This window comes from Vanacampus margaritifer, chromosome 2 (genome assembly GCF_051991255.1).
Source record: "Vanacampus margaritifer isolate UIUO_Vmar chromosome 2, RoL_Vmar_1.0, whole genome shotgun sequence".
In the NCBI taxonomy this organism is placed as follows: domain Eukaryota; kingdom Metazoa; phylum Chordata; class Actinopteri; order Syngnathiformes; family Syngnathidae; genus Vanacampus; species Vanacampus margaritifer.
The window spans coordinates 2,083,419-2,107,580 of NC_135433.1; the positions used below are offsets into that span (position 1 = coordinate 2,083,419).

Below are 24,162 nucleotides of genomic sequence, written 5' to 3' on the forward strand. Positions count from 1 at the left end.
GACTAACTGTGATTTTGTCTTTCATTCGTTGTTTACGCCACTGTTATATTTCTCACAGCTTATTGACCATATCCTGCACAGACTGGGAGTGAAAGTGTGTCAGCCCCTCCGCCTCTCCCTTTTATGAAATAATTCAAAACTGCAATCTAGTGGTCAATACTGCACAAAAGATGAGCTGCTTGCGTGAGTGCAATTCGGACGGGGCAACCCTGGCACCATTCTTCTTCATTCCTCCTCTGCTACTTGGCCTCAGTCGTCACTCTTTGCCTTTCTGTCTTCACTCACTTACTCAGCCCACCCTCCGACTCGCTTATTCAGTTTTATGAGCCCTCATTCATCTAGTGCAAATACATTTCCTGGATTTTGTTGTGGTTTCTTTATGCTCGATGTTTTGTCATCTCCCTTGAGGCCTTTCAGCTTTCTCTGTTCCGTTCTATTCCTGCCTGCAGTATACATCCCGTGCATTCCCCCCCTGTTTTGTGAAAAACAGTACTTCCACCTTTATATTTTTATGCAGGATCGTGAGTGGTCGGCGGCAACAATGAATACACAGAGACTTGATAGGCTTTGCTAGAATAACCGTGTCTTTTATTCCCCGCAAACAGCAATCAACATTTATACTGTGCTAGGATAATCGTTACGTTTTATCCCCCGCAAACAGTAAATCAACACCTGCGCTGTGCTAGAAATGATTATACAGGGGGCGAAATCCCCCCATTGAAATGAATGGCGGGTGACCAGGCGTCGAAATCCCCCATTGAAATGAATGGCGGGTGACCAGGGCTCCAATTCCCCCATTGAATGAATGGCAGGTGCCCAGGAGTCGACATCGAATGGCGGGTGACCAGGGGTCGAAATCCCCCATTGAAATGAATGGCGGGTGACCAGGCGTCGAAATCCCCCATTGAAATGAACGGCGGGTGACCAGGCCCGTCGAAATCCCCCATTGAAATGAATGGCGGGTGACCAAGGCGTCCGAAATCCCCCATTGAAAATGAATGGCGGGTGACCAGGGCTCCAATTCCCCCATTGAAATGAATGGCGGGTGCCCAGGAGTCGACATCGAATGGCGGGGTGACCAGGGGTCGAAATCTCCCATTGAAATGAATGGCGGGTGACCAGGGGTCGACATCCCCCATTGAAATGAATGGCGGGTGGCCAAGGAGTCGACATCGAATGGCAGGTGGACCAGGCGTCGAAATGGTTCATGGCCGTTCTTAGTTGGTGGAGCGATTTGTCTGGTTAATTCCGACAACGAACGAGACTCCGGCATGCTAACTAGCTACGCGGCCCCCGAGCGGTCGGCGTACAGCTTCTTAGAGGGACAAGTGGCGTACCTTTCATTCCCCGCAAACAGCAATAATCACAACTTGCTTTTCTAGACTTATTGTACCTTTTATTCCCCGCAAACAGCAATCAATACACACTACAACGTTAAGCAGCATAATGATGATGATCATCAGCGCTTACCTTGACACTAGACCGGAGAGCCTACGGTCCGGGTAGAACGAGCTGCAAAATGGCTGGGCAACCGTACGTGTTCCGCAGCTGACTCTGTCCGGATCGTGTGCCGCTCCGTCTTTTATCCGTTAGCGTGGGAAACCGGGCTAGCCAAGCCCTTTCTCAGACACTTTCGAAAGCATGTTTTGCAAAGCAGGGAAAAACTGTAGTGTAAACAAGGAAGAGTTCCCATGGTGATCCCGCCCTTTATTTACAAATTGTTGGGCACCTGGATTCGTACAACAACATATCCTTATATAAGAGGTTTCATGAGGACATATCAAACCATGTTTTTTTTTTCTTCACCCCCTCTCTTCTTTTTTTTTTTTCTCTTTCTTGCAGTCCCACTGGAAGCTATGCATCATCTGCGGAGTTGAGTCGATGCAGCACTCAGCTGAGCGAAGAGGACTACGGTGGTGAATATGGAGAGCGGGACCCTTATGATGAGAACGACTCCTACCATTCGTGCCACTCCTCAGTGAGCTACAGCAAAGGTTCCCCAGACTGGGACCCCGATGAGACCCAGGGGGCGTACAGTGATGAGGGTGGCTATAGCAAAGATGGAGGCGAGGAAGCGGCTCTGTATGAGGAAGAGGATGGTGGATTATATGAGGTCGAAGAGGAGGGGCTTTATGAGGATGAAGACTTGATGTATGATGATGACGAGCTATACAATTTGGATGGAAACCTCAGCGAGGATTTGGAACCTCCGTTCACACCCACCCCAACGTCAGCTGCCCCGCCTGCTCTTGACGTACCAAACTCCTCCAGACCTCCACTTGAGAAACAACCCTCAGTCCATGAGAAACTGCCCCCTGCACAACCCGCAAATCAAACCTCCAGCCAGGGTCCCCCTACTGGTGTTGCCCCGACAGCACAGCTCCCTGCTGGTCATCAAACGTCCCAGCCAGCTAAACAACCCCAAACACAGGCACAGACGGCTCCGTCTGCCACTTCCTTCTTCTCGATGGCCAAACCCCTAACAGCCGCAGTCACAGGCTTAGCCTCCACTTTCCTGTCTTCTGTCCCCACTGCCCAACCTGCCCAGCCTCATCCCCCGCCACCAGCTGCATCTGAGCAACATCAATCTGCAGCAGCAAACAATCTGCCACCTTCCCACCCAGCCACCTTAGCAGCGACTCAACCCCCCTCCGCTGCCATGGGCCCTTCATCCCAGCAGATTGCAAATTCCACTCAGCCTGCATCTCTGCTTAACGGCTCCGCCGCTGTACAGTCCGCTGACTCCATGGACGAGGGTTCGCAAATGAAAGAAGAGCCTTGGTTGGAGGAGGAAAACATAGTGGAGGAGGCCAAGGTGTCCCCTACCCCCCCAGAGGAGAATCTCAGCATGGAGCAGAAGGAGAATGTTGAAACAAGCAGGCCACCAACCCCTGAGGAAAAAGAGATGCCACCTGAGAGGTAGGAAAGACACAATCATCACATGCACAGGGTGTCCCTTTCCTTTTTTCTTTTCTTCTTTTTCAGGCTGTGCACTTTTTGTAAGCACATCATTTATTTTGACACTGCAAAAAGGACAGTTGGAAATTTCCACAAAAAAAAAGTAAAATAAGAAAATTATTTCTCCAAATAAGCAAAATTATCTGCCAAGAGAACAAAAAAATTGTACTTGAAAAATAAGAGAATGATACTAGGCCCATATCAACCACAGCGTTCTTGAAAATAGTATTTTTAGACTCAAACCAAGTAATATTGACTTTTTTCAAGCTGTAGAACTATTTTCTGAAAATTCTTACACTTATTTATGTTTGGCCAACTTAGCCCGAGTGTCAAGCAGGGAGATAACAGGTCCCATTTTTAATTGCATTAGGTATGACCCTGCCAGGGATTGACCCCGCAACCTCCCAGTCTGAGGGTAGACACTCGACCACTAGACCACTTAGCTGGTACTATATTTACTAGAAATATAACGAAACCACTGATTTTTACAAGAAAAAAATTGCTTACAATAAAGTGCTATATTGCACTTTTCACACTTGTATTTTTCCCCCATTTATCGTATTACTAGATTATGCAAAATCTTAAAATAAGAAAATTCAACATATGCAATCCCAGTTCATGACCTTTGATGTTGGTTAGTCATCTTAAAATGTGGAAAATGTTTGTTTTCAGCCTCACAGAACTTAAAACTTTCTGTCCTCAACTGCAGCTCACTTTTGTCCGTCACACTGCTCCCACATGTTGTACAATTTACGCTATCCGTGGCAAGTTTTTTGAAAAGGGATTTCTCTTTGACACACCGGAAGGCCTGCTATTATCACAAGTACCGTATTTTCACGACCATAAGGTATTAAAAGTCGCAGTCCCAGTTACAGTTGAAGGATGAAGGATTCTTACTATTTGCGTGTTCATGTCGTTGATTAATAAAACATACAATGAGATCTGTGAAAAGAGATATTTCCTTAAGAATTTATTACACAAATTTGTGGACAGACGAGATTGGAGTTTTCCGGCTTCATCTCCTTTCCCATCTGTCTCGTTTCTTCCTCCGCTCGTGGGTAATATCCTTTGTCCTAGAAGTCCCTCCCATAGTCACATGATATCTCAATACCTGTTGACCAACTGCCCCCCCCCCCCTCTTTGTCCTAAGATGAAAAACAGGTAATCAGATAAGGGTCGACGTTGTTTACAGAAGAGACAGAGAGAGACTCTGAGGAGCCGTCTTATAAACAAAGGGTCTAATTAACATATTCGCTTTCCCCCACCTCATAGGAGAGAACAAAAAAAACCAACCCCCTCACATCATTTGAATTCTCACACAAAACTATACTGAGTAAATCAAAGCAATTTTGTCCAATTCTAAATAGTTATAACTAAATCAAAACAGTTATAATAAAATTGAAACAGAATATTTACTTCAGGGTGCTATTTCTGTATTTAACGCACACATAAGGCGCACCACAGTATTGGGCACAGGCACGGTTAAATACACGATAGCTCAAAACATATGGTAGCAAGCTTTCATGCTCAAAATGCTAGCGTATGTTTTTAGAAAGGCAGCAGAGCAAAACTGAGTTTGGTTGTACTTTATTAAAGTGATTAACAATGTAAACAGTGAGTTTGGTTGTACTTGGAAATATTTAACAATGTACAGACGCTCCCCAACTTACGAATGAGTTACGTTCCGAGCGATCGTTCGTAAGGTGAATTTGTTCGTAAGTTGCTTCAGTGCTATATTTTGTATTATAATTTATGTTTAAAGAGAATACGTACAGTACTGTACTGTACTACGTATGTTAGAGAGAGAGAGCGAGACACACACACAGTATGTACATGTACGTAATAGGATAAATAAAATGAAGTTTAACTTACTTTTGGAAGATGTACTCGATGCTTAAGGATTTGATGGAGGAAGAGGAGGATTTTATATCATGAGAGGTTCTTCGTCGTCGCTGGAATGGGCTTCAAAAGTTACTTCCTCCTCCGTAACTTCAATGTAGGAAGAAGTTGAGGGTCGCGGAGAAGAAGATGAGGGTTGATGAGTATCTTCCTTGGAGGATTTACTAGAAACTGGCCGAAAGAAGCGATCTAACGACGATTGCACAGTTTTCTTCTTTTTTTCATCATAAATGATGCGGTAGCACTGTATGGCATCATTCAATTGATTTGCAACCTTTGTGCAACTTTCAATATTTGGGTCTTGCTGCTCGAAGAGTGCGATGGCTTTATCTATGAGCGACAGGCGTTTCTTCTTCTTCCTCCTCCTCGACACGTTGCTCAGCCTCCAATGCTGGGTGAGCTCTCACAGCGCCAAGCATCGGTATTAGCGGCGGAAAGAAGCACTACAGTACTCGGAAAAAGGTGCGCAGTAAAAAATCTAACTTACAGCATCTCTTTCCGAACATTTTTTGACATGCGCGCAGACATGTTCGTATGTACCGTTGTTCGTAACTCGAATGTTCGTAAGTAGGGGAGCGTCTGTACTCTTACCACTTACTTTTGATCAATCCTTATCCACAAATCCCTCAAAGTCATCATCTTCTGTATCTGAAACGAACAGCTGGGCAAGTTCTCCATCAAACACGCCAAGTTCCTTCTCGTCATTGTAATATTGGCAGAGTCAGTCTTGTTACCGTGCGATTCCTCAGGAATGATGCCGGCTTCATTTGCGAAAGCTTGAACATTAGTGCAAGCAGACGTTTAGCCCAAGCATGCACAATCCATTCACAAATAGTGGCGTAAGCAGGCATGAGAAAAACGAAAGAAAGTTGAAGACTCACATCATCTTTCAGTTGAGTCTTTCGGGTACTCATGCCTGCCAGTATTCAATCAGGGCCGGATTTCCTGTATTTAACAATGTGTCGGCAGAAATGCTCCCACACAGACAGTCAAGCGGAGCGCTTACAACATTTACAGATCATAGAACTCAGTGCACACAAAAGGTGCACCGTCAATTTTTGAGAAAATTTAAGACTTTAAAGTGCGCCTTATAGTCGTGAAAATACGGTAATGAAAACGCCAAACTCCTAGAGCAGGCTTATGCACAAAGCCGAGGAAACTCTATCTGGTGGGCTGCACCGGAAATCAGCACCATCAAAAAAAGTGAGTTAGCGGTTGCTTCGGAGAGTGATAACGCTTTACACGTACCAAATTACGGTTGTTGAACATCAGAATCTTCTGCTTGTGGCGAGAACATTTGCCATTGATGGCGTGAAGTGGACTACACGTTTTGCATTGTGACGGCTATAAAGATCCTAAAACAGGCGCTGAACTACAGTGGGGGACAGAAAAACCTCTTGCCAGGCAGCAATTTTTTCAATTTTATGTCATGTTTAGATTCTGTTTTCCTTGTGTGTCTTCCTTGGTCTTGTTAAGTGTGATCCTGCCCTTCCTCGTGTGATCCAATCAGTGCCCTCAGCCACTTGTGTCTTGCTGTGTCGTTAGTGTCTGTGTATTTAGTCTGCTGTCTCCCCTCTGTCTGGGTCGGTTCATTGTTTTTCCCCCATGTCATGCTGCCTGCTTTTTGCCTCGTCTTTTCCCCATGTCATTCTGTCAGGATGGGGGAGCTTGAGAACCCAAATGCGGGAAGACAGGGCGAGGAGGCAGAGGTTCAATCAAATAAAAAAAGAAGGAATTTTAATTACTTACAAACAAAAGGTGGTCTTCCAAATTAGAAGATAAACCAAAACTAGAACCAAAACATGGGGGAACAACTAGGCAAAAACGAACAGCATGACGTGGGGAAAAGACGAGGCAAAAAACAGGCAGCATGACATGGGGAAAAACAATGAACCCACACAGACAGAGGGGAGACAGCAGACTAAAAACACAGACACAACAAGACACACCTGGGGCAAGACACAAGTGGCTGAGGGCACTGATTGGATAACACGAGGAAGGGCAGGATCACACTTAACAAGACAAGGAAGACACACAAGGAAAACAGAATCTAAACATGACATTTTATTCCAATGTCAAGAGATTGGTTGCCTTACATCTGTCTGAATGATACCTGAAACAAACTAGAAAAAAGGAAGCATATAGTGACTTTTCGGACACCCTTTCAATCACAGGATCTTGTCACCAGCACAAAAAATAGCCAATCACAAGTTAAAGGTGTCATAGCAAAAATGTCTCTTTCAGTCCTCCAGTTACAGAGGAGCCCAAGGAGCCGGTAGATCCTGCAGTCCGAGCCAAAGAGAACTGGCTAAGACTCTACAACAAGGTCTTAGACCAGCTCCGAGAGGTAAGTGCACAACTCTGCATGGTTGAATTTGTCTATTCAATTAAAAATATATAAGTTCCCCAGACTCTAAAGCTGTCTACCAAGCCTTTGAAATATGTATGTGAAGTACATGATTTATTTATATGCAAAAACCCAGTCCATAAGGTTCTGAGGTTCTATTTTGAAAGTGTTTGCAGCTAGACGTCAGAGAGGATGTATAACATGAAATATTTGAGTTTGTCTTAAAATACGAAATTGTGACCTGGCAGACAGCAAACTTGTAGTTGACGACGGCACACCAGATTGCTGTACGACTTGCCTGATGTAGCTGCTACGTATTGCTGCTAAATATTTGATTTGCTTTATCAGTTTGCACTTGCATTGCTCACATATTTGGTTGCTATTCATTGTTTTTAAATTGAGTTGTGCACAGTATTAATCACTTGCTTCAATGTTTATGTTCATGTGCGTATGTCACTGTGTTTTTCGACACTTGGCCTCCCTTTTTTTTTGTCTTTTCTTTTTTTGTTTATATGTCGGCCCACTTTGTTTTTGTTCCAGTTTCATGTCATTGCCATAGCGACACTCGCATGCACTTTTCTTGGCCATCATTGGAGCATGTTGACAGGTAGGTCCAAGCTGATGGTGGCTTTAGACAATTACTAGAAGTCAATTCTGGATAGATCTAATAGTCATATTAATGTCTTTTGATAGCTCTCATAATTAGGCAGAGTTAACGCATCACTCACTGAATCACCTTTTTTACACAAATAAGAAGCAATTATTGTTCCCTTACATGGTGACATTTTTCAACCTTCTTTAAATGCAGTTATTGTTGTTTATATAAATCTAAAAGATTAGCTAGTGAGACATTGAATTGTCTTTTCCCCCCAAAATAATAATATCTCTTTCTTTTCAATTATTTGTCAGGCGCGAGGAGAGACCTCCAGCTCGTTATGGTTTGGTAAAGGAGGGTGAGTGTCTTTGTCCGATGCAAATTAACACAATATTATTATTATTAATGTATTGCACTGCTGTTAACTCATTTGCTCCCAAAGACGTATAAATATGATCTAATTTAATGTTTTTTTTTATGCTAGAGCATACAGAAGGCTTTGATGCAGCCTCTGAACTGAAGAGAATGCTTGAAGCAATGGTAGTTATTACAAAAACGGCCAGCAGGTGGCAGCAGGGTATAAGAGATGAAACGGTGCCATGTTGCAACAAGCCGTTTCCCTCACTGTTTTAAACGGCTTTGTGAATAATGATGAAACTTAGCTAATAGCTATATTCTAATGGTAACTGCTGCAAAACGAAAACAGATAGAAATATACTTTTTTTTCCTGATGAAAGAAGAGACTAATCTTTCTTTTGGTTCCATGTTTTTTATAGCAATAGAACACAATATTCTGTGGTCTTTGCAAAATCAGTCAAAATCCAGTAAAACAGCCCGGAGCGAAGGGGGTTGCTTCAGTGAAAATGGCTGCGAATGAATGAGTTAATGTCACTGTTAATCACAAGAACCGCTTGAATCATTGCACAGCATCAAATAAACGCTGGCAGCTTTAAAATGCGCCTGTATAAGTTTCTGTTCTGGGTTTTTAGCAAAAATAACTGATGAGTAAAAGTGAGCTTCATGAAATAGTATTTAAAAATGAACACAAACACTTATACTAATGTATGTGTGGTAAGTCAGTGCTAAATTGGCTACAACTTTGATGAATATTTATGATACAATTTACTTGGTATTGTCAAGCAGAAGAATACTTGGCTGAATTTAACCAGATGGAACAGTGGAGCAAGAATCCATTAAATTTGGGAGCGGATTAGATGATTTTATTTTATAATTTTTTTTGCAAAGACCTTCAGGGTTGTCTCCACTCTGGCGTTGCACTGCTTGTGGAAAATGTGATGACGGGTCTTCCCTTTTGTATGCAGAATGGGAGGTGCACTCTATAGTATTGACAGCATGCCAGACCTTCGGAAGAGAAAAGCCATTCCTCTTGTCAGGGATCTGGTAAGATACGCACACACACACACACACGTTAATTTGGAGAAATATCGGCCTCTCAATCAGAGGTCAGTCCAGGACAACTAAACTTATAGGATTGAGTTCTTTCCATGATGACCTTTCTAATATACTGGCATGTGATCACACATTTATCATACTTAATGAATTTAAAGTCCAGCGGTTATTATAACAGGAGATAAAAGGAAAGATAAGAGATATAAAGAATAACCACATTAACTCTTTGACTGCCAGACGTTTTCAAAAACGGGTTGTCGCCAGTGCCAGCCGATTTAAGCATTTTGAGTGATCTTTCAAGGTCCACAGAAAATGTTGTGTTTGGACTATGGAAACACACATACTACCAAATCAAAGATTGGACTCTTCAGTAATCAACAATAGAAAATGGTTACTTTCACCGAAATTCTCTGTTTTGAAACAAAAAAAACGGAGAAAAAGAGCTTTTTGTGAAACGACGTTATTTCATGCACTCTAGTGAATTGTACACTTCTTTTTGTCCATGAATGATGCCACAAACACCTAAATAGTGCTTTACTTCTGTAAAACGCTTTCACCAACAATGAAAAAGTGTTTTTTGATTGCAAAATGCGTTTATTTCCATTCAACAGTGTAACAATTTGACAAAACAATTTCGCAAACTATTTACAAATATGTGCAACTGTGGTACTACTTACAATTATGTGGATGTTTCAAATACAGTTTTTCCTTTTGTAACGCTCTCCTGCGTGCAAGGAGACGCCAGGACTCGCACACAGTTTACTTTCACTTTCGCATTGGTCCGTTTTGCGTGCAAACGTTACACTTTCTTGACGGCCTTTTTTTCCGGGGAATAAAAAGCAAGTAGCAGACTGTACACACTTCCTCCGATGAAAATGCATTGGACTCGGGGCACTCTCCGTCGTCCGATCGAACGTCCGCCTGTGCGTGCTCGGTTGCGCTCCGCGTTACGACACCGTCATAGCCGCCGCGTCAGCGGTTCCAATTTCGCCGTCAAGCTCGGATTCACCTTCATCATCATCGATGATGACCATCGTCGTCGTCAATGTACTCTTTTAGCGTTGGTCGATGCCTTTCGTCTTGTAAGTGTAGAGCTGCTTGCAAACGCTCGCCATTGCCCGTTCCCTCCTCCATCTAGCTCCATCTAACGTCTTCTACTGCCGCGTCAATGCTTTCCAACCACGGAGTCACCATCATCTTCATCATCGATGATGATCATCGTCGTCAACAATGTGCTCTTTTAGCGATGCTTTTGGTCTTTGAAAAAAACGGCTCTGGCGTGAGCTCCTCGCGACCGGCCGCCATTTTTCCTTTGTTTTCCATTCTGATCTCCTGCTCGACGCTCTAGCTCCGCCTCTACTGACGCCCACCCTATCTTGTCAAAAGAGAGTCATCGCTGCCCTCTAGGGGCCAAAAATAGTCATTAGGCTCACGAGACCTGCTTAAAACTTTCAGGACAGCTCCGCAAGCCTTTCCAGCACCCGTTTCAAAAAAAAAAAAAAAAAATGGGAGGACTTCTTTTAACGTCTTTGGCGCTCCTCCGTGGGTTTTTGCAAAACGTCATTTAACGTCTTTGGCAGTAAAAGAGTTAACAACATTGAAAAGACAAAAACTGCCAGAAATGTTGACAAAATGTTGTCTTTTCTCTCAATGTTTTATTTCCATCCCCGCTCCTTTATTACATCAGGCGATGGTAAGCACTCTTTCCATCCAAAATAGATTTTTAAATTCCACACCCGGATCCTCAAATAACCTTACCTTTTAATATTTTTCTCAGTCGCTCGTGCAGAACTCTCGGAAGGCCGGAATCACCTCTGCGATGGCCTCAACAACTCTCGGCAATGAAGAGTTGGTGGGTTTCTATGTTGGTTTTCTCTCCCGCTTCCTTGTGCCATTCGTAACATTCTTCTCCATGTTTTCTACAGAAAAGTCATGTTTATAAGAAAACCCTGCAGGCTCTCATCTACCCCATCTCCTCCACTACGCCGCACAATTTTGAAGTGTGGACAGCCACCACCCCAACCTACTGCTATGAATGTGAAGGCTTGCTGTGGGGCATCGCCCGACAAGGCATGCGCTGCTCCGAGTGTGGCGTCAAATGTCACGACAAGTGCCAAGATCTGCTGAACGCCGACTGTCTGCAGAGTACGTTGTTGTCTCGTTGCTCATCTGCAAAATGCACTTTGACAAAAGCTCATCAACATATTGTGGCAATAACCTGTAAAACATAAGCAACATTTTTAACTAGGGATAGACCGATGATCGGCCGGGCTGATTATCGGCCTTTTTCCGAATCCGAAGGCCGATAAAGTTGGTATCTCACTGAGCAGTGAATGCTTGCGAACGTAGCAAGATTGAGGGTTTTCATCAGGATTTTTAAGATGTTCACAGAAACTTTTTATTTGTCCCAAAAGGCATTTCAAACATATTCAGACAATTTTTTTTATTGTTTGCAAAGAGCTTTTGAAACCTTTTTACGAACCCTGACGAAAACCCCAAATTAGCTTACATTCACTTGCGTTTGTCGCTCAGTAAGATACAGGAAACTTGTCATTTACGGATTTATTTAAATTTCCACTTGATGCTGATACTGGGAACTCCCTACACTTTTTAAAAATATAATAAAAAAATGTAAAGAAATTATGTTGACATTTTGAAAAACTTTTATTTACAGTAGAAAACTTTAGCAAACTATTTACTTGCTTAGTTTTGCTTAACACACGCTGATGACCCTGGAAGCTCCCTGCAATTTTTGTTAGAATTTTTAAACATAGCTGTCAATTCTTTATATGTTTAAAATTAAAAGAAAAAGTATTATTTTTTTACACTAATATTTTCTCTTTTACTGCAAATGAATGGTATCAGTATCTGCCTTGAAAAGAGCGAGGATGTTCGATACCACTTTTTTTTAAAACCGATACGATACTCAAATCTTCATTACTCACCGATACATTACCAAGTGCCAATACCATTAGTACTTACGATATATAACATTTCCAAAAAAACAATGACAGATTCATTTTTTTTATTATATATATATATATATATATATATATATATATATCCCAACTATAGCAAATTTCCTTAAAATTAAATGGAAATTAATGGTAATTATATTTTTTCAATTTGCAAAATTATAAAATAAAATACATTTTAAAAAATCCATAAATAAGATGAAACGAATAATCCAATGGCCAGAAAAAAAAGTCCCAATCAAAATATGTGGTTGTATAACTTCTCTTTTAAGGAATACAGTGAAGTGCAAAGAATTCAATTCAATACAATAGGACTTAAATTAATTTAGTAATATCTACCTTGTTAAGAATTCTTCAAGTTGTTTAGTGTGCGATATTTAATTATATATTGTTTTGAAATCCATACTTTTAATTTGGAAGGCCAAAGGGAAACGAAAAAGCCACAATGCAAATATAATGTAGTGTGTATAAGAACTATAATTAGCGTCTGAGAGTGCCGTAATGGCACCGTTCTATTTTTAGCACCAAAGCTCCAAGGACATTAATGAGGCAATTGAGAACACTGTAAACGTTAACGAGGCAATTAAACACTACAAGTTACGTGAGCTACAAACATATATGAACCACAGATATAGGTGACATTACTCACAGCAAGAGTACTTATTTATCCTCAGTAATGCACACTAAAATGGCGCTGCTGGAAGTAATGAAATGAACAAGTATCACTTCAGAAGGAGACACACAGGAAACGAACGTGTGTCTTTCGTTCCCCCCCCACAAGATCAAGTACTGATTTCATGAAATTGGCCTGGTATCGGTACTCTCCCGGCTTAAAAACAAAACAAAAAAACATCGGTCGATCACTATTTTAAACTCTCTTTTCTCCTCCCATTCTCTTCATCCACTTTTCTCTAAAGGGGCCGCTGAGAAAAGTTCCAAGCACGGAGCGGAAGACCGAACCCAGAATATCATCATGGTCCTAAAAGACCGCATGAAGATCAGAGAGAGGAACAAGCCGGAGATCTTTGAGCAAATCCAGGAAGTCTTCGGCCTCGACAAATCAGCACACGCGACCCAAATGAAACAGATCAAGCAGAGTGTGCTTGACGGGACGTCCAAGTGGTCAGCAAAGATCAGCATCACTGGTCAGATGGATTGCACATTAATTTTGGTTTCCACTTCACTACCTCTCACCTGACTGGCTAAACATCTGTGTGCCCCCCCCCCCCCTTTCCACAGTGGTATGTGCACAAGGACTTCAGGCTAAAGACAAAACCGGTTCCAGTGATCCATACGTGACGGTTCAGGTGGGAAAGACCAAAAAAAGAACCAAGACTATCTATGGCAACCTCAACCCAGTGTGGGAAGAGAACTTCCACTTGTGAGTGACACGATGACCGTTTTAAATGCCTCCGTGTCTGTTTGCTAACAAAATCCTTGGCTCGATCCAGCGAATGCCACAACTCTTCGGATCGCATCAAGGTTCGAGTGTGGGACGAGGACGATGACATCAAGTCTCGCGTCAAACAGAGGTTCAAACGTGAGAGTGACGACTTCCTCGGTCAAACCATCATCGAAGTGCGCACGCTGAGTGGGGAGATGGATGTTTGGTACAACCTTGGTGAGTTTCCGTGCTGAAAGAAAAGGAACGTTTGCTATGCGAATAACACCGATATGAAAACATGAATCGGAACATTTTGTCAGTTGGTAACAAAGCGTGTGCTGTATATCTTGCTTGCATCTGACAGACAAGAGGACCGATAAATCTGCTGTGTCGGGAGCCATCCGCATGCACATCAGCGTGGAGATTAAAGGAGAGGAGACTGTGGCTCCTTATCATGTCCAGTACACCTGTCTTCATGAGGTCAGGCTCATTGTGGAGGAAATCTTACATTTGCATTTGAACATCATCAAATATATCAACATAGCGTATGTATCTTAAAAGGAACCCCCGACTGTATTGACAAGTTTGCTCTATATCCAGCTAAATAGCCAAATAGCTATATAGCTATCTATCTGGATAGCTAGCTAGCTAGCCATCTATCTATCTATCTCTGTCTGTCTGTATACAAATACACTATATATTGTAAAAAAAAATAATAATAATTTTGTCTTAACGTATTTGGTAGAGGAGTAATCCAAAAGACAATATTAAAAATATTAAAAATAATCACGTTATATAATATTACTTTAATATTATGTTTGGGATACATTACTAGCTAGATTATTATTATTATTATTATTTATTTGATTTATTTATTTATTTTTTTACAAGTACTAACTGTATCAGACTACATTTTAAAAGTAACCCTCCGAACCTTGGCCTGACAAAGCACTCCACACAATAAATCCATATTGTTGTTCACTTGCACTTTCTTTTGTAAACTAGAATGTAAACATTAATGGAATATACTAAGCCTCATTTATTTTTATTTTTATTAGATTTTTTTTTTTATTCAAGGGCAGGGCAGAAATATACTCTACTGTGTTTATGTTGCATTTAAATTGTATCCTGTATTGTATTGCTTTTAAAATCAAGCTTTATTGCATTGAGAGCAGAAATAGGCTCATTCTGAAGTGTTGTTTGTTGTAGTATGAAGTTAACCCTCCCTCCAAAATCTATCTGTTCTGTAACAAACCCCTGCATTGTGTCTCTGTTTAGCATCTCTTCCAATACACCACCGAGGAACAGAATGGTGGCGTAGTGAAGATTCCCGATGCCAAAGGAGACGATGCCTGGAAGGTGTATTTTGAGGAAACAGCTCAGGAGATAGTGGATGAGTTTGCCATGCGTTACGGTGTGGAGTCCATCTACCAGGCTATGACGTCAGTGCTGCTAGTCATCCGATTGATCAAGATCAAATAATAGTTTTGCTGATTTTTTTTTCTCCCCCCTCCTCACTTTTAATCAACAGCCACTTTGCCTGCTTGTCATCTAAATACATGTGCCCGGGAGTGCCCGCTGTGATGAGCACCTTGCTTGCCAACATCAACGCTTACTACGCTCACACCACCCAGTCCTCCAACAATGTTTCTGCCTCAGATCGATTTGCTGCATCCAACTTTGGTGTAAGTCCCTGACACAATTCAAAAAAAACAATCAGCTCTCACCTTTCCTACTGGAATTCCCAGTTCTTGTTAATGCGCATGAAAACTCCCCCAGGGCGAGTGCAAAGACAAATAAAATGTAGCCCAGCCCACTTCTACAAACATTCGCCATCATCTGATATGGCTTGACGTTAAATCTGTCCGCTGTGGTGTCTTTCTTAGCGCTTTTGTCATTTCCATTTTCAGAAAGAGAGGTTTGTCAAGTTACTGGATCAGCTGCACAACTCCCTAAGGATTGACCTCTCCATGTACCGGGTAACAAATTCTCTCTACTCTTTTTTTTTTTTTATTATTATTTTTTATTTTTTTTAATATTTAAAAAAAAAAAAAAATTATTATTATTTTTTTTTTTACTTGTTTGTCACGAGTGTTGGGCAAGTTCCTTCTTCAATACGGGTGCATCTCAAATTTGTAGAATGTCATAGAAAAGTTCTTCATTAGTTTAATAATTCAAAAAGTGTATACAGTGTTCCCTCTCTATAACGCGGTTTACGTTTTGCGGCCTCGCGGTATCGCAGATTTTTTTTTGGGGTACAATTTTTGCATGCATTTTTTTAAAGTAATGTACCTATTTTGTAACATTTTTAAAGTTTTGAACATTGAGAATGTGAGGAAATGTAAATGCCTCGATGAGAAAAGTGTATAAACTGTGTTGTGAGGGGTTTTACAGCCTTAAAATATTTATAATAAAATGTAAAGCTAACTACTTTGCGGATTTCATTTATTGCCGGTATTTTTTGGAACCTAACCCCAGCGGAAAACGAGGGAACACTGTATATTATATTTGGGATGGGTGAGTACCGATAGCGAGTATCAGTATCAGGCCGATACCAGCCTTATTTTAAGATTGTATACTCGTAGAGGCTGCTGATACTAGCCACAGATACTTAAGGCATAAAAAAATCTGACGTTGAGTAAATCCTTATATTATATAGATTCATTAAGCTAAGTACTTTTCAGAGAATTTTAGGAACCCAATTCCACCTAGTTTTTATATTAGTATATTACCACATTTGCTCCCAAAAACGTATAAAAACATTCTATTTTAAATATTGCCATGGTCCCAAAAACGTATTTGTTTTTTATGCTAGAGCATACAAAAGGCTTTGATGCAGCCTCTGGCCTGAATATGTCGCTTTAAGCAATGGTAGTTATTACAAAAAATGACCAGCAAATGGCAGCAGAGTATAAGAGACCAACCAGGGCTATGTCGTTAAAATGTTTTCAACAGGTTTGTGAATAATGATGAAACTTCACTATTTTCTACTGCTAATTGCTGCAAAACGGAAAGAGATGCAAATATGCTTTTTTTTCCTGATGAAAGAAGAGACTCTAATCTTTCTTTTGATAGGTTCCATGTTTTTTTACAAGTTAACAACAATAATTTGGATTGTTTCTTACGTAATATTCAAATTTCTTGAACTAATAAATTGTTATTTATTGTGAGATGTCAGCAATAATCATCAAAACTAGAAAATAACTAAAATAATTCATTTGGTGTGAAGTGAGTCTATATGATTTGACATCAATGGATTTTTCTGCGTTATTTTAATGTATTGAGATGGCACCTGTGCAATGATTGATGTCTTGAGTATTTTCTTGTTGTTGGAAATGCAATCGAAATCCAGTCGAGAATCGTGTCTTTCCATTTCCAACCTGCGCCTTTACGATGATACTTTCAGAATAATTTTCCTGCCAGCAGTCCTGAAAGACTCCAAGACCTCAAGTCTACTGTGGACCTGCTTACCAGCATCACATTCTTCAGGATGAAAGTAAGAATAAATGCAATATGAAGGAAAATGTTTTGTGTCAAAGAAAGAAGAAGAAAAAAACTCAACAAGACATGCATGCAAATTTCCAGCTCTTCTGTCAAGAAGCCTGAGGGCCATTCGGAGAATCAGCTTAGATTATTAGCCTATCCAAATGGAAACTATTAGTGAGTGAGGCAAACATGCTGTAGAAACGAGCTAATTCGTTGTTGTTTGTATGTTGCATCATTTGTAGCTCACACTGGCTATGAGCACAATTTGAAGGTTTTCATTGAGCTCCTCCTTTCAGGTCCAGGAACTGCAAAGTCCCCCCAGAGCGAGCCAGGTTGTCAAGGACTGTGTCAAAGCCTGTCTCAATTCCACCTATGAGTACATCTTCAACAACTGTCACGACCTCTACAACAGGGAATATCAGACGGATCCTGTAAGTTATCCGCATTTTTGCATTCAAATCATTTTTACCATCCGTTTTAAAGAAAAGCTTGTGGCCCTTCCTGTCCCCAGTCGAAGGCGGTCCCTCCGGATGAGCAGGGTCCAAGTGTCAAGAACCTGGACTTTTGGTCCAAACTGATCACGCTCATTGTGTCCATTATAGAGGAGGATAAAAACTCCTACACGCCTTGCCTTAATCAGTGAGTCTCTGTATCATGTGTTTGAATTTTGTTCATGGCTCAGAAAATGTTCTGTGTATTTGTGACATTCTTATGATTTACAGTATATAATACAGAAAATAAGGCATGTTTAGTGTATTTTTTTTAGGGGTGTCAGGCAAAAAAAAACAACTTTTTTTTTAATTGTAATTAGGGTTAGGGCATGACTTCAATAGTTTACTCACGATTAATCGCAAATTTTATATCTGTTCTAAATGTACAATAAAATATAGTCTCTTACTCATGTTAAAATAAAATTGAAAAAAAGGTTTAACTAATAGCTCTTTGACTGCCAGACGTTTTCAGAAAAGGGATGCTGTGGGTGCCAGCCGATTTAAGCATTTTTGACTGATCTTTCAAGGTCCACAGAAAATTATGTGTTTGGACTATGGAAACACACATACTACCAAATGAAAGATTGGACTCTCATCTTTCATCAGAAAAAAAAGTTTGTTTCTACCTTATTCCGTTTTTCAGTAATCAACAATAGAAAATGGTTAGTTTCACCTCTGTTTTGAAAAAAAACGTCTTTTAACGTCTTTGGCACTCCATAGGATTTTACTAAACGTCATTTAACGTTTTTGGCAGTCAAAGAGTTAAAAATATGGCTGCATCTTTAAGTCATTGATACTGTAATTTCATAATAATTCATACGATTGAGTTAAAATTAAAAATATGTACTGTACTGTAAAAAATTAGCGTGATATTGATTTGTGGTGAGGTAATTTTTCTGCCACTAGATGGGATAATTGTATTTGTAAGACATTGGTGACAGCTCAGTGCATTTTTTTTCCTATCAAGAGCTATCTAATCTTTAACATGAAGTAGCTTTTGAAATTCTGCACATTTTTTAAATTTTAAAATACCACTTGACCCTAGTCTCCACAAATATATGCATTACTATTAAATGTATTGCTGCTAAATTTTGACGTGGACGTGTCTGCTGCGTTGTGACTGGAATTCCCCCAGTTCAGACTTTCCAAGTAAGGGGCGGTCATTAATCGCACGTTAAAAAAAATAGCGGCGTTAAAGGAACTTTAAATTAACTGAAAATGAATGCACTAATTTTGACACCCCTATTTTATTTTATTATTGTAACTATGCTGTTTGAATTGATGGATTTAGTCTGAGTAACTTGTTTCATCTTCTAGGTTTCCACAAGAACTCAATGTGGGCAAGATCAGCGCTGAGGTGATGTGGAATATGTTTGCGCAAGACATGAAATACGCCATGGAAGGTCAGCACTGCTTGAATGACATGACAACAACATTCATCACATGATTTGTGCAACGTTCAGGAAAAAAAAATCCCGTCGTCTTCTCTCTATTTAGAACATGAGAAGCACCGTCTGTGTAAAAGCGCCGATTATATGAACTTGCACTTCAAGGTGAAGTGGCTTTATAACGAGTACTGCAAGGAACTGCCCACCTTCCAGAAACACGTACCGGAATATCCAGCGTGAGTGTTTTTATCCAGAGATTTACCATAAGTAGCATTAGGCAACTTTTTTTTTTTTATTCTTCTTGTGTTACATTTCCACTGCAGTTGGTTTGAGCCATTTGTCATCATGTGGCTGGATGAAAACGAGGAAGTGTCCAGAGATTTTCTACATGGTGCTCTAGAGAGGGACAAGAAAGACGGCGTAAGCACTTTATTCTTTAATCATTTCATCTCTGCAAACTCTCTAAAGCACTCAAAATCTACCACATAAGACTACTGCACACCTCATATTCCAAATTTAAGAATATGATATCGATTTTTTTGTTGTTGCAAAAACTGCCCTGGAAAATTTTTAATAGTCAGCAATAAGATGTGGGAAGTGATTCAGATTTGACCCCCGATAATGTATTCATGCATGTCTCATTGTAATTGAGGTAGTTCACAGCTGACTCGGCACAATTTATGCTCAGACTGACGATCCCGCGGCATTTTATGATGAGTTGATACCAGAGGCGAATGGAAAACGAAAATATCACCGCAGAGAGTAGGCAGCTCGATTATGGGAAAAAAAATATGAATCACAATTATTTTGGTAATAATGAAATCACAATTAGGACGATCATTTATTTTTGGATACAAAACAAGAAAATGTTTAAATACGGAAGAGGATTAGGGACAGTGAAGAGAGAGAAAAAAAGGTTTGGCAGGATTATCACTTTATTCTCAAAATTCTCACTTTTTCAGTCAGTATTCTGACTTTAAAGTGAGAATTCTAACTTTAATCTGAGATTAAAGTCAGAATTTTGAGAATAAAGTGAGAATCCTGCCAAACCTTTTTTAAAAGTGATAATAATAGTAGCACAAAGTGAGAATTCTGACTTTCAGAATTCTGAGAATAAAGTGAGAATTCTGACTTTAAAGTCAAAATTCTGACTTCAAAGTCAAAATTCTGAGAGTAAAGTGAGAATCCTGCCCAACTTTTTTTTTCTTGCTTTACTGGCCCTAATCTTCTTCCGTATTTAAACCTAAAAATTATTAAGACAAATAAAATTCTTTGAAACACTATAATTATGCAAGTTTCTTTTGGATGAAACTGAATTTTATAAATGAGTTATTTTAAGATTTAAAGAAGGTGCAAATGCATACATTTAAACCAGCGGTCCCCAACCCTGGTCCTCAGGGACCGGTATCCAGCCTGTTTTCCATGCCTCCCACAGCCAACACAGGTGGAGATCGTTATCAGCCTTCTCCAGAGATTGCTGATTAGCTGATGATATGAATCACCTGTGTTGGCTGTGGGAGGCATAGAAAACAGGCTGGATACCGGTCCCTGAGGACCAGGGTTGGGGACCTCTGATTTAAACAACTCAAACAACTTCTCTTTTTTTTTTACGATTATGCTGATTTTGTAATTGTGTAGTAATGGAAATTGTAATTGAATTTCGATGAATTGCACAGCCCTAGCAGAGAGGTGCAAATTCTACAGCACCCAAACATGAGAAAAACACACACGCTGCTTCACTCCATTTCACACTACAGGTCACACCGCAAAAAGGTCGATACCGAGCAGCTGAAGATTGTTCAATCTCATATGTCAGGAATCCTTTGGGTCCAATTACTGTCGCCTGCGGCAGCTTTTGCTTTACCGCGTCAGCGAAAAAGCACTCGGTGGCCCCGTCATATACGGTACCTTAACGCTGCGGGCTTGTGCGGCAGCGACAGGACTGTTAACTCTTTGACTGCCAAAAACGTTAAATAACGTTTAGTAAAATCCTATGGAGGAGTGCCAAAGACGTTAAAAGACGTTTTTTCAAAACAGGTGAAACTAACCATTTTCTATTGTTGATTACTGAAAAACGGAATAAGGTAGAAACAAACTTTTTTTTCTGATGAAAGATGAGAGTCCAATCTTTCATTTGGTAGTATGTGTGTTTCCATAGTCCAAACACAACATTTTCTGTGGACCTTGAAAGATCAGTCAAAAATGCTTAAATCGGCTGGCACTGGCGACATCCCGTTTCTGAAAACGTCTGGCAGTCAAAGAGTTAAATGAGGGCCCTTCCGCGCCCCCCCCCATCACAACCGTCTGATAATCTCTTCGATTGAGGCCACGTGCAGCGTTGAGGAGAATGATGAAGCATGAGAGAGAAAAAGGTTGGCTTAAGGGTCTGCTTAATTGGGGATTGGACCTGGTCATGTTAAGGGCTTGCTCTTTGCTCTTGTTGTGCAGTTCCAGGTCACTTCAGAACACGCTTTGTTCTCCTGCTCGGTGGTGGATGTGTTCTCTCAGCTCAATCAGAGCTTCGAAATCATCCGCAAACTGGAGTGTCCCGACCCTCAGATTGTTGGCAACTACATGAAGAGATTCGCCAAGGTGGCCTTCACTTCTGAATCTTCTCTGCAGACATCTTCTATAACATGACAGTTTTTTTGTTTTTGTTTTGTGTTTTTACCTTTTTGCTATCCTCATTCTGTTTCTCTTCCTTAGACCATTGGCAATGTGCTGCTGTCTTACGCTGACATCATAGCCAAGGAATTTCCAAATCATGTGAAGAAGGAGAAGGTGGTAAGTGTCAAGACACTCAAAATGACTAGTCAACCAGTCGATGTGTACCGCTCTGGAGTGGCAGTTATTTTAGTTAACAAAAACTAACCAAAAAACTAAAACTCCCAAAACATTTTTGTTAACGAAAGAATTTTTTTAAAAAACGGAAACTAACTGAAACTACATTTTATGTTTACAAAAATAACTATAATTATCACAAAAATGTCCTTTGTTTTAATCTTTGGTCATTAATTTCATGCATGAGCCTTTTTTAAGTATATTTATTTTTATATGAACCGGAATAAGGACGTTTGAAAGTGTGTCACACAGCGGTGACGTCATTGAGCAGCAGCCAATAGAAAAGCACCTTCAAATGACATCACTCCGAGGCGAAAATTTTTCGTGCTTGACTTTTGGCTCCAAAAGATCGACTTGCCTGCTTTTTCCATTTTACTTGCCGAAATGCAACACTATGTAAGAAATGCGTTACTTTTTTTCATTTTACCATCGTGTTTTTTAAATATTATATATTAAATATAAGTAATTCTCTTTAAAAAAAAAAAAAATACAAGTAAATAAAACTAAAACTGAAACTAACTACAACTAAATTAAAACTAAACATTGCTTAAATAACTAAAACTAATAAAAAAAAGAACCACCCTGTAAATGAATTAAAACTAAATTTAAAAAAACAAAACTTAAAACTAAATCAAAACTAACTAAAATGAGAACAAACCTATAATAACCCTGCTCTGCAGTGGCGGTTATGCCGTTTCCTCCAAAAGTTTTGGAACAGCAAGATCAATTATTTTGCTTTTGTAGTATACTGCTATAATAGTATATATTTTAACTAATTCATTCCCAGTACAGTTGAAATGGATTGTTGACATCTATAGCCTTCAATGGCATTGAATGACTTAATAGTATTTACATCTAGATGTGTCAAACACCTCAAAACTGAAAGATTGATTGCTTAAACATTAGAAAATGCTTGTTTTTATCCAGGTCCAGAAAGTAAAAACCCTACGACAGTTTTGCTTTAGCCATTGATGCTAGCTAGCTAGCTAGCTAGCACCCTAGCAGGTAAACGTGCACCATGGGAGCTAGCTAGCTAGCTAGCACCTGGGGCTAAAGCCAAACTGTGGCAGGGTTTTTACTTTCTGGACCTGGATTTGCCAGCTCTGGTTTCCACTTGTGAAAACTGCATTTGCTCTTAAGCAAACATAAAGACTACAGAGCTGTCTATGGGAGAAAAGCTTACCATTTTGAAGCTGAGGGAAGCAGGAAAATTGATCAAAGCTTTTGCACAAACATCCAGTATAGCCAATACAATTTGAAATGTCCTGAAAAAGGAAAAATAACTTACTGGTGTGCTGAACAACAGACATCGAACAGTTTGGCCAAAGATAATTTACTGTTTGAAGAGTTGGAGAGAAGAAATATAAAGGACGTACCACAAAAAGAATCGGAAGCCAGATTCAAAGAAGTAAAAAGATGAGCCACAAAAGTTTTGGAACAAAGTTTATGGACTGATGAGACCGAAATGAACCTCTACCAAAGTGGTGGAAAGACCAAATTATGGCGAAAGAAACAATCTGCTTATGATGCAAAACACACAAGCTCAGGAGGTGGAGGTAATGTCATAACTTGGGCTTGCATGGCCGCCTGCTTCTTGAACGAGCTCACGAGCTTAGCCTCAAATCTGACAAAAGCACAATTGGCAAGACGCGCAGCCGTCTGAAAAGGCGTCCGCGAACGCCGGCAGCCTTAAATCCCCACGTCAGCCGTCAGCAAATTCGCCAAACGCCCTCGCGTAGCAGTGAGAAGACCGACGGCTGCTTACACAATGAAATGGAGACAAACGGTGGTGGATCAATAACCTCTTTATTGTAAGAAGAAACGCTTCATGTTGCCAAAGAAAGCATCCAACTCGCAATTTTCTCCACCGTCAGCATTCATTCCGCAGACATGAGTTAGCCATCCTTTTCCTTCTTCCGCTGGCCCCACCCTCTGACTCGCACATCCAATCACAAATCTCAGATGCCTTCATAGTCTCACAAGCCGTCAGCTCTTCAAAACTTTCACAACAATCCACATAACTACAGATTTGCGTGCGCAGGTGGCGGCGCGCACACTGAATTGATGACTGAAAAAAATGATTAAAGACGACTTCTGCTACTCCAAGTCAACCCGTCTATCATCACATTAAGTGTCGCCTGCAAAAATATTGTGACGTCGTTCAACCCCTCCATCCACAGGCCACAACATTAGGTACACCTCTGTCATTTTTGATGAACGTCAAGGCCTAGGCCTAGGCTGGGTATTGATTATAATTTCGATTCGACAAGGGTTCAGTTCAATTCGAATTCGATTGAAGACAAAATCACCACCACACAGAAGCCCAGAGGTGTAGATTGTTTATTTCTGAGTCAAAATGTTGGACAGTGCCTTTAAATGTCAAGGACA

At 40.5% G+C, this 24,162-nt stretch overlaps 1 protein-coding gene across 1 annotated transcript in view; it reads left to right on the top strand.

Moving 5' to 3' along the window:
- Positions 1 to 24,162, top strand: part of LOC144043536 (protein unc-13 homolog A-like) — a 65,126-nt gene that overhangs the window by 18,279 nt on the left and 22,685 nt on the right. The window contains exons 10-30 of the mRNA XM_077557276.1: positions 1,843 to 2,919; positions 7,102 to 7,204; positions 8,114 to 8,157; positions 9,122 to 9,200; positions 10,987 to 11,061; positions 11,135 to 11,354; positions 13,102 to 13,329; positions 13,424 to 13,565; positions 13,636 to 13,805; positions 13,933 to 14,048; positions 14,847 to 15,010; positions 15,100 to 15,253; positions 15,479 to 15,547; positions 16,975 to 17,064; positions 17,351 to 17,485; positions 17,566 to 17,693; positions 18,863 to 18,948; positions 19,043 to 19,169; positions 19,257 to 19,353; positions 21,382 to 21,525; positions 21,640 to 21,717. Coding sequence (XP_077413402.1) covers positions 1,843 to 2,919; positions 7,102 to 7,204; positions 8,114 to 8,157; positions 9,122 to 9,200; positions 10,987 to 11,061; positions 11,135 to 11,354; positions 13,102 to 13,329; positions 13,424 to 13,565; positions 13,636 to 13,805; positions 13,933 to 14,048; positions 14,847 to 15,010; positions 15,100 to 15,253; positions 15,479 to 15,547; positions 16,975 to 17,064; positions 17,351 to 17,485; positions 17,566 to 17,693; positions 18,863 to 18,948; positions 19,043 to 19,169; positions 19,257 to 19,353; positions 21,382 to 21,525; positions 21,640 to 21,717 — 3,526 coding nt within the window. The remainder of the gene's footprint in view (positions 1 to 1,842; positions 2,920 to 7,101; positions 7,205 to 8,113; positions 8,158 to 9,121; positions 9,201 to 10,986; positions 11,062 to 11,134; positions 11,355 to 13,101; positions 13,330 to 13,423; positions 13,566 to 13,635; positions 13,806 to 13,932; positions 14,049 to 14,846; positions 15,011 to 15,099; positions 15,254 to 15,478; positions 15,548 to 16,974; positions 17,065 to 17,350; positions 17,486 to 17,565; positions 17,694 to 18,862; positions 18,949 to 19,042; positions 19,170 to 19,256; positions 19,354 to 21,381; positions 21,526 to 21,639; positions 21,718 to 24,162) is intronic.